We start from the raw sequence: 13,098 nt of genomic DNA, 5'->3' as shown, positions 1-13,098 counted from the left end.
CTCATTACACTTTTTAATCCACCAAGGTATTTACCTGTTTTTCCAGTCTACATTCTACCTCCACTCATTACACTTTTTAATCATCAAAAGCATTTACTTGCTTCTCTCAATCTACATTCTACCTCCACCTCCACTCTTCCCTTTCCCACCACATTTGCACCCAAGTATCTTTAACCACTTCCTCCAGTCTCTCTTAACATTAACTTCCAGGCTTCCCCCACCCTCTGCCCTTGTACATCTCATCACCTTTTACCCACATTTATCTTCAATATATATATATATATATATATATATATATATATATATATATATATATTATTATTATTACAAAATAATTCTATCATGACACACAAGCTGACCAAGGTGTTCAGTGGTATAAGACCATAAAAAGTGGACACCTCTTTATCTGTGCTTACACCTCTGGAAGTAAATTGTGTGTGCGCATGGGGATAAACTACAGCACATTACAAAATCTTGATCAATCACGGTAAGTAAAAGAATATAAATAGAATGTGCACATATATAGAAATGGAGCATTTGTGAAGAATGGGACAAATGCTTGAATTATAAAATGCACACGGACCCAATTGCGATACCTCAAAGCCGATAAATGTTGTCACTGATAGCAGGACATGTGTTGCAGACTTACTCCCTCCTAACAGAAACCTTTGAAAATAATAGAGTAATTTGGGTGGTGGAGCTTAGAGCAAAGCTATGGCTCATTATATCTTAATCATATTAGATAAACCAAAATTGGTAAAAGGGTACAAATTAGACACGGTTTTTTGTGTATGGGAACAGGGTGTTAGAGAGTGTGGACAAGTGTGAGTGTTATGTGTCGTATCAGATGTTCATTCTCTGCATGAAGATTGTCAAGACGTCTGGAATGCAGTGTGTGTGTGTGTGTTGGTTAAGTTCGTGACATAACGTAGACCAACACTCAGAACTTTCTGATGTGAGTAGTTATTTTGTGGTCCAACTTAACTGATTCGATCTAGAAGTTTGACATAACACTGGCCTTGCCAGCGCTTGCTGTCAATCTTGTAATTTTTAAGCATTTCAATTTACCCACCACAATCATGGCCCTTGCTATTTAAATGCGAAAGTATGGAGTTCAAATTACGCAAGATAATGTCCAGTGTGCTTCCCAGGACGTTAGCATGACCTTTCACCTGATGTATTTAAAATATATTTCCTAGGTTATTCTGTTTATTATTATAATTATAGCAGTGGAAGCAGGCAGATCGGCATTTTGTCAGACATCAAATATTGATTAGCTTATATTTCAGATACTTTTGAAAAATGCCAATTACTGAGCAATTATCTAGTTACCTTTGCATACACTATTGATTTAATAGTCTTACAGTATTAAACATATCAAATAAATGTTTATTTCATCAGTACGAATTTTGAGTATTTGGACGGACATTAATGATTAGGCAAAATTGCTGATTGGTAAGTGATGGCGCTCGTAGTTCTACCAAAACTTTTCAATGTCTATAGACTCTCTTGTGAAACGTTTTGGCACTGGACTGTAGAGCTTTGGTAGTGAAAAAAGTTCAAACATTCCATCTGAAAATAAGCGGTGAGGGGTTTATAAATTTTGTCATTTTAGAAATTCATTGAATGTGGCGTTATTCTATTTCGGAAAACTAGACAATTATTTCCTAAAAATATGTATCTCTTTAAGGAAAAAAAATATATTACCACTCGAAACCTAATATTTATCTAGATGCTTACTATGGTGACTGGTCCTGTCGGAGGCATTAGGCTTATATCTTCGACCATGCTACCGCCATGAAGACGCTAATATGAGCAACGTCAATACACAATGTGCCAAACAAGTCCAGCCGTAGGCATACCTCTGACTTATTGTCATGAAAATACTGTTTAAGACTAAGACAATAGATTTCTTCATGCGGAATAATGTAAAAAATAAGTCCATCTTCAACCTTATTAATTTTATTATATATAACAGGAAACGCCAATTTACATCCTTTTCCACACGTGTCCGTAAATTGTCCTTTCGAATTATCATGCGCTTGCTGTAGCTCATTTGTATAGCACGAGTCCAATGTTTACATTTTAAATTTTGTAAACATAGCCAGGTGGTGTAGGATACCTAGTATGTATAGATAGCAATGTAAGTATGGCAAGAAACTTTGAGATCTTATCCGTAGCTGCTCCTAGATTTTATAATTCTTGTCGTCAAAGTTTAGGTTTAGTACATTACAAAACACTTAAATGTATTCCGCAGACCAGGCGTACGAGACAACTTAATGCTATTATCATGCTGTTTAAATGATTTGTTTATATAGATAATAGTCATGACTGATATTTAGAGTGTATAGCATACCAGCATGGATAGGTCAAACTTGAAAATTGCAAATCGTGTCTGATGGGACCAGTAAATTACAGGAGTACCCATATTTATACTTTTCACTTTGGCCAAATCCATTTGTAAAAGACTGAATTCCCCAGATCTTATCTTATTGTGTCATCAGGCTCAGCATAAATGACAATGTTGCATATTATGATATTGAATCAGTATAAAGGAAGTGTCAAAACACTGGACCTAGCCAGTTCAAACTCCTAGATATATTATATTGTACATCAAAACATATTCGTTGATATGAGGGATAGTAATAATTGTATATTCTATTATCATTATGATTATGAAAGCATATAATGATATACAAGACTGAAGACAAAGTATGATTATGATATGAAACCAGGGTTAAAGTATGAAATTAAACAATGGGCCATGCTGAAGAACAGTAGTCTTAGGTGTCGGTTTTGCTTATTACAAAGAATCAATAGACCCTATTACCAATTGCTGAAAAAAACAAGCTTTTACAAAAAGTAAATGTAGATTCAGCTCAATGATTAGCTATAGGGAACATCCCTTTGAAACACATTCTCTAATTATCCTTTCATTACCTCAACACATTTTTATCTCCTACATTCTTCCTTGCTCTATAGAAATACCACACTCAGACACTGCTTGGTTTAAAGGTAATGCAACACAATATGGCACATCCACAACAGAACCTAAGAACCAGATCTGTTTTGCCTCACTGCTTCATTATATGGTGACTCCCTCTCCTTCCTTGTACATTCAAAATAGAGTAGATCTATGAGAAGAACACCCACTTAGGCTGTAATCTTTTAATCTGTTCACAGTCTCCCTCCATTCACTTCTAACTTTTGCACTTTCTCTTATTTGCTTGACAGACGTTCCTTGTACATCCAAGGCCTCTTTACCCCAGTCATCCATATCGTTCATGGTCTGTCTTTCAAGTTCACTCTACCTGCTTCTGTTTTCCATAATTCTCTTGCTGGTTTTCCCCCCACTCAGTCTTCTCAGATGCACAAGTAATCTTTGGCACTATGGTGTACCTCATGTCAGCTGTCTTTTTAGCCCATTTTGCCTCACCTCCACATTTTTCACTATCCATATTTGTAATGCTAATTGTATTTCTCAAATTCTTCGTCTCTCAGACATATAGACTTTTCAGTTCTGCCTTCATATTTTCCATGTCTGTTCAATACACTCCCTTGAGAACAATAAATACAACCCTCCCTTTGTTGTATTCATCCACAAGTACTCTACCTATTTCTAACACTTATTCCATCTAGACAATTACTTGCCCTCCTGACTATAAGTCATATTCATATCCATTCCATTTATTGCCACATGCATCCCCAAATAAAATTATCCACTTCCTCCAGCCTCTCACCTTTCATACTCACATTCAACTTGGCATTCTGTAAAATGAAGTAAGTTATTGTCTTCCTGAGTTAATGAACACATTCTTTCTATAAATATCTCTGCTATTGCCTCACAATATTGCATACTCTTTCAGATGGAGCCCCTTGTAGATGCACTCCTAGTATCGGCATTAAATTCAAACACAGAAGCAATACAGGTATTTCAAGGACTTTGTGAGATATTTTGTGTAAATAATTGTTATTCCAGAATATAGGCAATTCACAAAAATCTTATTGACTTTGTTCATTGTTGAATCAGGGTTTAGTTAATCTATAAGCTTATTGGGTTGGTAAAATATAAGGTTTCCCAAAAATGTACTCACTTTGAAATGTTTTGTAATATTGTCAAATCCATTGGTGTGTAATCAGCTGTATTTGGAAAATGGTGGTCATCAGTTTGAACATTTATGAAAATGCAAGGGGAAGGGACTAAACAAGGGGGTGGTGGAGGATACATTTTCTTTCATTTCAAATTAATAATGTGAACCAATGAATTCAACAATGTTATGAAACATTTCAGAAAGCGAGTACTTTTTTGGGGGGACAGGGGCACCAATAGATTGGAACATGCCTATGTATAGAATGAATGTAAAGCAGAATAAGTTGTTAATCATAGTGCTCTTGATTCATGGTTACTGTAAACCTCATATGACAGGTATACGATGTTAAAACAGGGACCAACCTGCACAGTTTCAAGGGTACTCCAGCTTCATCTTCCACCCTAAATTTTGTTGGTAAGTACAGAGGAACATGTGTTACCAGTTCATGAATACACTAAGTCTTACAGAATATAATGCATTCTGATGTTCTGTTGTTTTAGATAGGATTCCACATTTCATACATTTTGCTTTAAAATGCCATCAGTGCAAATGATATGCAGATCAGTTTCTTATTAAAGTAAAGATTTTTTGTATTGAAACATGAAATAATGTATATTGTTATGAATAGGAGCATGTGATTATGTGATGACAGCGCAGAAGGATAAACCTCTTCTGCAAGCTTGGATTATTAACCGTCATGACCCATTGCACCTTCGCCTGGTAGTACCTGGACGCGTGAAGACCATGGCTGTCAGCCCATCTGGACCTAAGTATTGTGTTGTTGGTAAGTTTTAATTTTCTGTTATACAGTACTATCTCTCATTAACGGACTAAAAGGGGGGTAACGGTGTCTGTTGATGTGAATAATCTGTTGATTTGGAGTGGTTTTTGGGTGGCATAGCAATTGCACGCACTAAACAACAGCACCAAAAACACAGCTAATTAACGTCCGTTAATGAGAGGTAGTACTGTACTCATAATTTTGTAGGTGATAAATTACCATCATTACTCTTATGCAGTAACAACAGTTAAGCTATTTTGATGTCAGCCCTGTTGGACCCAAGTATTGTATTGTAGATATTTCTTAACTTTCTATATACGCAGAACTTGGTAGATAGAGAATTACCTTTATTAGTCTTATTGTATTAAATAAGTAGTGTCTAGATAGAATTAAAAGTATCATGAGAAATAGGTATTTGGAGATTAATGCAAAGAGAAGATTATATGAGTTATTATACCCGTAGTGATAGTGGAGATTTGGAAAATAATGGAAGCAGAAAGGAAGTCTGAATGTGTTTGAAAAATGTGGTAGGCATTACAAGAATGGATAGTGAGAAATATGGAGTCAGAAAATGTGGGTGGAAAGAGAACTAACAAAAAGGGTAAAACAGAAAGTGCTGCAGTGGTTTGGGCGTATGGAAAGAGTGAGGAAAGGCTAGCAAATAAGTGGAAAGTAGAAATAGATGAAGTGAACTTGAGAAACGGACCAAGAATAAGGTGGATGGTTGGGGTAAAGGGGGCTTTGGATGTACAACAATTATCTCTGGAAGAAGGATGAGAGTGCAAAATATTGGAGTGAATGAAGGAAGATTCCAAATGTTTGACAGGATGATGCAGCCAAAAAGAATGATCTCATCTGTTCTGTAAACATTTGTAATGGATAGTGAAGGGAGTTGCCATATAATAAATAGTGGAGGTAAACCAACTTCAGCTGTCAGATCCTTCTATGTTTTGCTTTATTGGCTACCTTCCTTATAAGGGGGAAAAAGCCTGATATAAGTATGTATGTATGTCTTCAATTCAGAAAGTATTCTTGGCACTCATATATATGAATTATTCACTTTGCAGCTGTTGGAGAAAAGATGTATGTATATAAGCTCCTGTATGGCCATCTGATTGCAGTCATCTCCTGCCATTACCAACCCATAACATGTATTCAGTTTACTCTTTGTGGGAATTATTTTGTGTCTGGAGGAGAAGATGGATTTGTATACCTCTGGAGTATGGCACAACTTGTGAACAATTTTCATACTGAAGATGCCCCAGAGATACAACCATGGCGTGTTTTAGGACAGCATTCTGACAAAGTAAGACAGATTAATTGTATTTTTACTTTGGGATAGTTTTAATTGGGAACAGATTATTAGTGATGTCAGGGTTAAAGGGTAATGTGGCATAGATAATTGGTACTTGGAGGAATCAACAATTCCTTCTTGAAATCTTTGACCATGTGTAAAAGTAAGTGTAGTGTAAGCTAAGGTACCATTATATTAAAGATTATGAATATTTTAACTTTGAGGGTAGATGCATGGCTCAGCTGGCTACATACCTTGTAAGGGGAAACAGGCCTTTTGGTATATAGAATCTATTTGAATGTACATATATTTTTCTTTCTCCAGGTTACAAGTATATCAATGAGTGTGTCTGGACTTCAGGGCTTATTGTTTTCATCTTCGCTTGACCGCACTGTCAAAGTGTATGACTTACTACATGGTAATCATCTTCACACGCTTTTAACAGACCAAGGCATCACTAGAGTAACCTGCAACTCCATAGGATCTCAGATATTTTTGGGTCTGGCCAATGGGAAGGTTTCAGTTGTAAATCTTTTGCCACACCTACCTATTGGTGACATTGAGGTAAGTTCTGTCTCACCATTGTAGAGTATACATTTATGGAAGAGTAAAAAAAATTTTTTCTTTGTTTGATCTTGAAGTCAGAAAATGGAGAAACAGTAATTCATGTAATACCATCTATCCATTGGCTTTCTGGGTAATGTCAAATGGTATTGTCCTTATGAGGACATGGTTGAGTAAAAACACCCACCCACATCATACACAATTAAAACCCATTTAACATGCATATATGCATATACCAAAAGACTCTTATCCCTTTATAATCGAGGTAGCCTAGCCAAGGCATACACCCACCTTTCCCCCATGCAGTATTGAACAACTAAGCTCAAAGAAGTATACTTACCCTTTGTCATATACTTCTTACATACTTGTCTTACTTCTTGATATGTGCACCACCCTTCCTCTCCAAATTGCACCTGCTCTCCCCCATTAGTCCCTTCATTCCCCTCTCAAACCTCAATAAAACAACAAAGAAAACCAGAGTATACAATGAATACACAAACACACAGTGTTGTATTATTCTCACTTTTTTCATGCTTTCACAAACTGCAATATGTACTTTAAGGAGACCTGTGTGTTTACTGGCATATATCAGTATTAATGAAACAAATTTCCCTTAAAGGTATCAGATAAAGGTTGCCAGTGTCACGAAAAAGCTGTGCGGCACATAGTAGTGTCCCCATCAGGCAACACCATTGTGACTGGTGGAGATGATGAAGAAGTGAAAGTATGGGCTTTGTCTGGTAATGCGAAACCACAACTGTCATTCTTACGCACAGTTCACACAGGTAGAGGAGCTATTACCAACTTAGCTCTTCTTGCCATTGATAGACAGGTGATGTATTTCTATGGTTAATTTCATAGTAATATTCTAAGAAACCTGCCATTGTATGTTATGAGTGGTGCTGTTGAATCATATGTTTGTTATTGGAACCAGTTTTGTAATTTCAAGTGAATACTAGATCATTTTCACCATGTAAAATTTGTACTTTCAAAATCCAGGTTTAAGAATTTCTTAAGATATATGTGCTGATTTGAGTTGACTCCATCAATCAGGATATATTATTTAAGAATTCTGCTTTTACTTTGTAGTATGAATTTTGGAAGTGTATCATTATTCTCATCTATACATTTTTTATTTTTGTAGATTTTTGAAGGTGATGAGCTGAAACCAACTGAAATTATAGCACCTTTTAGTACTGACACAACTGAGATTCAGACGTGCAGTGTGACAGTACCCATTCGGGGACGGCCGTCATCATTACAAGACTCAAGCAGTACTTTTCATCCTATTACGGATAATGTGATCAGGTAATTTATTATTATTATTTTTTTTTTTTTTTTTTTTTTTTCTTTCTTTCTTTTTCTTTTTCTTTTTGGCTACCCCCCCGTGTAAGGGGGAAAAAGCCTTTGGTATATGTATGTATTATTGTTTTTTTTTTTTTTTTTATGCAAAAATAAAGGTTCATTTGGGTTAATGGCAGAAGAAAAGTGTCATGGTTTTACATAACCATGTTCACCCTTCTTTCGCCATGTGGATCATCCATGGCAAACTTCCATGCATTCACCTCCTAAACTTCATCCACTTAGGCCTACCTTGGAGATTACCTCATGAACAGGGTCATCATCTGGAAGGTGTATCATGTAACTATAGTGCCATAGCTCGTGTTTGGTGATGAGGCAGATTGCTTGTTTCATGTTGGTGTCAGTGAATGCAGCCTTGCTGTGGATGTGCTGTGTCTTGCGGCACTGCTTCTGACCCAGGGCAGTGGACAAGATGCAGGGATGACCCATCATCCAGGAGGTGCTAAGATAAGAGGGTGGAGGGGAGTGGAGTATGTAGGGGATGGAATAGGTGGGAGTGGTTTCTATGCTTTTTTTCTTTTTTTTTTTTTTTTTTTTTTTTATTTTTTTCTTTTCTTTTCTTTTTTTTCTTTCTTCTTCTACCTCTCTTGTAAAGGGGAAAAAGAGTGAGAAATGAGGAGGTGAGAAGGAGAACAGGGGTGGAAAGGGAGCTGGGAGATAGGGTTGATGAAAGAGTATTAGGATGGTTTGGACACATGGAAAGAATGAGTGAAGAAAGATTAGTAAAAGAAGTGTGGAAGGAGTGAATATGAGGGGGCATCCTAGGATGAGATGGATGGATGGGGTGAAAGGGGCATTACAAAAGAGAGGAATGTCTGTGGAGGAAGGACAGGAGAGGACAGAAGATAGGGGTGAATTGAAAGGGGTTGTGTAGAGATGATGCTGTGATGTGGGAGGGGGAGGGGGGGGAAGTATGTATGAAAAAAAAATTGACGCAGCCCGAAAGGATTTCTTCCCGTCTTCTCCTTTTATGCATGGGGGGATGGAGAGGGGCGTCACTGAATTTATGAAGCGGCCTTGCTGTGGATGTGCTGTGTCTTGCAACACTGCTTCTGACCCAGGGCAGTGGACAGGATGCAGGGATGACCCGTCATCCAGGAGGTGCCAAGATAAGAGGGAGGGAGGAGGGGAGTGGAATATATGGGAAATAGAATGGGTGGGAGTGGTTTTTATGCCTTTTTCTTTTTGGGTACCCCCGTGTATAAGGAAAAAGCCTTTGGTATATGTATGTCAGTGAATGCTTGCTGGATGTGCGGGTTAGAACATTGCTATTTGGTACAGAGGTCGAGGTGATGGCAATTTGAACCGTGCCACCAGCAAGTTGGACCAAGGGTATGGTTCATGGAATTCCACACTACAAATTCTCCCAGAAGGGGCACCATCCTAGCCTCCTGTTAAAGGGAGTTGTGCAATGTTAAACCAAATCATCACCAAGTGTATCATGATTTGATATGTCTCTTCAGTGTTACTGTATGATCTTCTGCAGAAATTTATGCAGAGAATAATAACAAGACGTACTAAAACCTTCCCTATAGAACAATTGTACACAAGAGCCAAAATCCTCCTCATAGAACATTACATGAAAATTATAGCACATAGGTCTATTCAAAACCCCTCAGCCCTTCCCACCCATCTCATTCCATAACAAATATATACAACTGAATGTGAAAAAGTGAATGTTAAAAAAAAAAGATGATTAGCAAAAGAGGTGTGGAAGGCAGAAGTGGATGGAGTGAACTCGAGGGGATGACCAAGGATGAGATGGATGGATGGGGTGAAGGGGGCTTTGAGCAAGAGGGGAATGTCTGGTGAACTAGGAAGGGGAAAGGATTGAATGGAGAATGGCGGTGTATGGACAATACTTTGATGCAGCCCGAAGGGATTTCTCCCCATCTTCTCCATTTTCCACATGAGGGGGCAGAGAGGGGAATAGCCAATGAAGTGAAGCAGCCATGGTGCCTTGCTTCTGTCTCAGGCAATGGGGAGGAGACAGGGATGACCCTTCATCCAAGAGGAGCTAAGATGATATGGTAACATAGGTGGTGGATGGGAGTGGAATGGGTGGGATCGAGTTTGTGCCTTTGACTTGTTACTGCCCTTATAAGGGGGGAAGAAGCCCTGGTTTAACGTCACAAACTCCCCCCTATCGGGCAGCAAAGACAGTGCCCCTTACAGAGGGCTTTGTAGCGTGGAATTAATGAACCATGCCCTTGGTTCAACTTCACCGGTGGTAGGGTTTGAACTACCATCACCTCAACCTTCGCTGCAAGTAACAACACCCTAACCTAGCAGCATAGTACTCAGACACCTATCACTTACACCACAATACATCCATACAAAAATGCATACACAATCTTATCACAAAATAAGTCTTGATACCAACCACCTAATTCTTTAAACCATTAAACATGTCTAAATGCTAATTCCACAGAAAAAAATCCTTGCCAAGAGAAACAAGAACCACACATATAAGACTGCATTCAGATCATCATCCAGCATTATAATACTACCAACACAGAATAGGCCTGACCACAGAAATGCACTAACCAAGGTGCTGCCATCACAAAAGAGAGAGAGATAGAAAAAAAGAGAGAAAAGAAAAAAAAGAGAGAGAGAGAATGAACATTTATCCTACACTGCCCTGCCCCAGATAACACATTTCTACCCTGAGTGACATAGCCCAACCTGGTGGCTGTTGCTAGTTACCTAGAAGCCATGGGTCCTTTGCAAGAGATACTTGTGCCAACAGATTTAAATTGTCTAAGTTATGATGAGGATAGAAATTTACCATTCTGATGAAGGTCTTACATTCATATGTTATCATTATTATTATTATTTACAGAACTTCTGGATCACACGAGAAGAATGGAAGCCCCAAGGAAGCCAATAATGACAATCTTGTTGAACAATTGAAGGTAACCAATTCAGAACTTTATCATTTCGCTCTGAAGCAGTTATTAGATCTTGATGAAGAATATAATAAATATCAGTGAGTACAGTAAATTCAAATAAAGTATTTTATTTGCCCTAAATGAATACCTTAAATAGATTTAACCCTTTTATGTCAACAGTTGAATGGAACTGCCAAACAGTGCCCAAAATAAATTTAAGATTATAATGTATTTTTATATTGACAGTTTGGTGCTTCTTGCCTTATAGACAATATCATGCCTTTGCTAAGAAATATTTTAGGTTCACAGTGACGGGTCTGGTAGAAATGTGTGGGTATATGCTTGAACATAATATTCCTAACCCAGGGCAGTTGGTGAAGTACAGGGATGACCTGTCATCCAGGAGGAGCCAAGATAAGAGGGAGGGAAGGGGGGTGGATGGGAGTGGAGTATGTGGGGATGGAATGGGTGGGAGTGGAGTTTGTGCCTTTGTTTTTTGGCTACCTCCCTTGTAAGGGGGAAGAAGCCTTTGGTATATGTATGCATAGAAATGTTGATGCACATCAGGTGTACAAGGTATGGTGTAATCATAGTTTGAAAATAAGTCCTGTTTTTGTAGAAAGGAGTGGAGAGAAGATACAGGTAATGATGTTGATTTTCCTAATGGAATGTATAGTGGGGTTGTTTGAGGGGAAGGCGGGGGATGGGTGAGGGTATGAGTAGATAGGGCAATGTGTGGTATACTAAAGGGAGTACCACATGGACATGTGATAGGGCCATCTCCAGTCATGAAATGGCAATAAGTAAAATGAGAATACTGTTCTGAAGTATATTGATTCTGTCTTAAAGTGTAAATTTCATGGGTGGGAAAAAGGCCATAGACATACATGAGATTTGGTTATCTTTAAGTGATTTGTTAACCTCTTCAGTACGGGCCTTAAATCTCGCGGGCAGCAGCCGATGCCAGCCGTACGTGTCGTAATAATACTCGCATCACAAAATATAGTTACCGCTTACAGTATATCGATCGTTCTCTCCTTCACCCATGAATTTTGATAACCATAGAAAATGTGATTACAGACAGTTTAGAGAGTATGTCATTATGGAGGGGCAACTTCAACAAATATAATCAAGATGCCGATATGGCAGCCTCGCATATCCACCCGCTCCTCATGACGCCTACGCATGCGGCATCGTATGGAAGGGGTTAAGAGTTCTTCCTGGTATTTTTGCCACAAATTTCATAACATGGACCAGAGGGTGGGGTAGAAGTCCGTTGTTGTCAATGGTGTGGAAACATCAAAGGGAATCACTGTTGCATCCTAAGCTGCCTTGCTAGTCCATTCACTGCCAGGGATTCCATTAGATGGCACCCAGCAAAAGGACACACATTTGGAGGTACTCTGCCTTGCTGCATTGCTTCTGATCTAGGCACTGAGTGTGGAGCAGGGATGACCCTTGATCCACAAAGAGCTAAGGTTGTAGGGAAAACAAATAGGTATGGGAGGGTACATGCCTCATTTGGCTGCCTCCCTGATAAGGTGGTGGGCAGGAGACAGGGATGACCTTTCATCCATGAGGAGCTAAAATGAGAGGGAAACTGGGGTGGTGGATGGAAGTGGGCATGTGCCTTTGACCTCCTTGGCTACCTCCCTTATAAGGGGGAAGGACCCCTTGGTATATAGAGAGATGTATAATTCAGTGCCAAGTTGAGAGGAAAACAAATGGATGACAGATAGGAGTAGGTGTATGCCTTGGCTGGCTACCCCTCATATGAGGGGAAGAAGAATTTGGTATGTAAATAAACAGATATATAATTTATACATTTAATTCAGATATTATAAATACGAGTTTACATTTCTATCTACTATAAATGACCTTCCTCTGGTGTTAACATAGGCCTATGGAAAACCTAATATTTGTCATCAAGGTTGCATGGTAAATTTTCAGTAATTATTTCTGGGGAGGGAAAAAAAAAATAGCATCCTTGACACTGGCAAATACAGTATTATGATTTTCAAGAACTTTATAAATCTAAACATTTTATTTCCTTGTCATGGCAAATAAAGTTATAAGTTTATCTATGTGGAAACCTGTCTGTTTAAAGGACACTTC

The 13,098-nt window shown here is 38.4% G+C and overlaps 1 protein-coding gene across 8 annotated transcripts; it reads left to right on the top strand.

Annotated features, from left to right (window-relative positions):
- The first annotated feature begins 851 nt into the window (after positions 1–851).
- LOC143038435 (WD repeat-containing protein 18) lies at positions 852–12,972 on the top strand. 8 transcript variants are annotated; one of them, XM_076207627.1, is made up of 9 exons: positions 852–955; positions 3,867–3,929; positions 4,427–4,505; positions 4,720–4,875; positions 5,940–6,178; positions 6,491–6,730; positions 7,350–7,562; positions 7,875–8,038; positions 10,935–12,972. In XM_076207627.1, the coding sequence occupies exons 2-9, from the start codon at positions 3,867–3,869 to the stop codon at positions 11,083–11,085; spliced, it is 1,305 nt and encodes a 434-aa protein (XP_076063742.1). In that variant the 5' UTR covers positions 852–955; the 3' UTR covers positions 11,086–12,972. The 8 variants fall into 8 exon arrangements, with proteins under 8 accessions (XP_076063742.1, XP_076063738.1, XP_076063737.1 ...); XM_076207623.1 differs by lacking the exon at positions 852–955 and adding an exon at positions 1,787–1,852; XM_076207622.1 differs by lacking the exon at positions 852–955 and adding an exon at positions 1,804–1,928.
- Positions 12,973–13,098: the final 126 nt, after the last annotated feature.

This window comes from Oratosquilla oratoria, chromosome 24 (assembly GCF_046742065.1).
Source record: "Oratosquilla oratoria isolate Oo_2021 chromosome 24, ASM4674206v1, whole genome shotgun sequence".
NCBI lineage: Eukaryota > Metazoa > Arthropoda > Malacostraca > Stomatopoda > Squillidae > Oratosquilla > Oratosquilla oratoria.
Note: the sequence above shows the minus strand (reverse complement) of the source record. Positions and strands in the feature narration are given on the sequence as shown.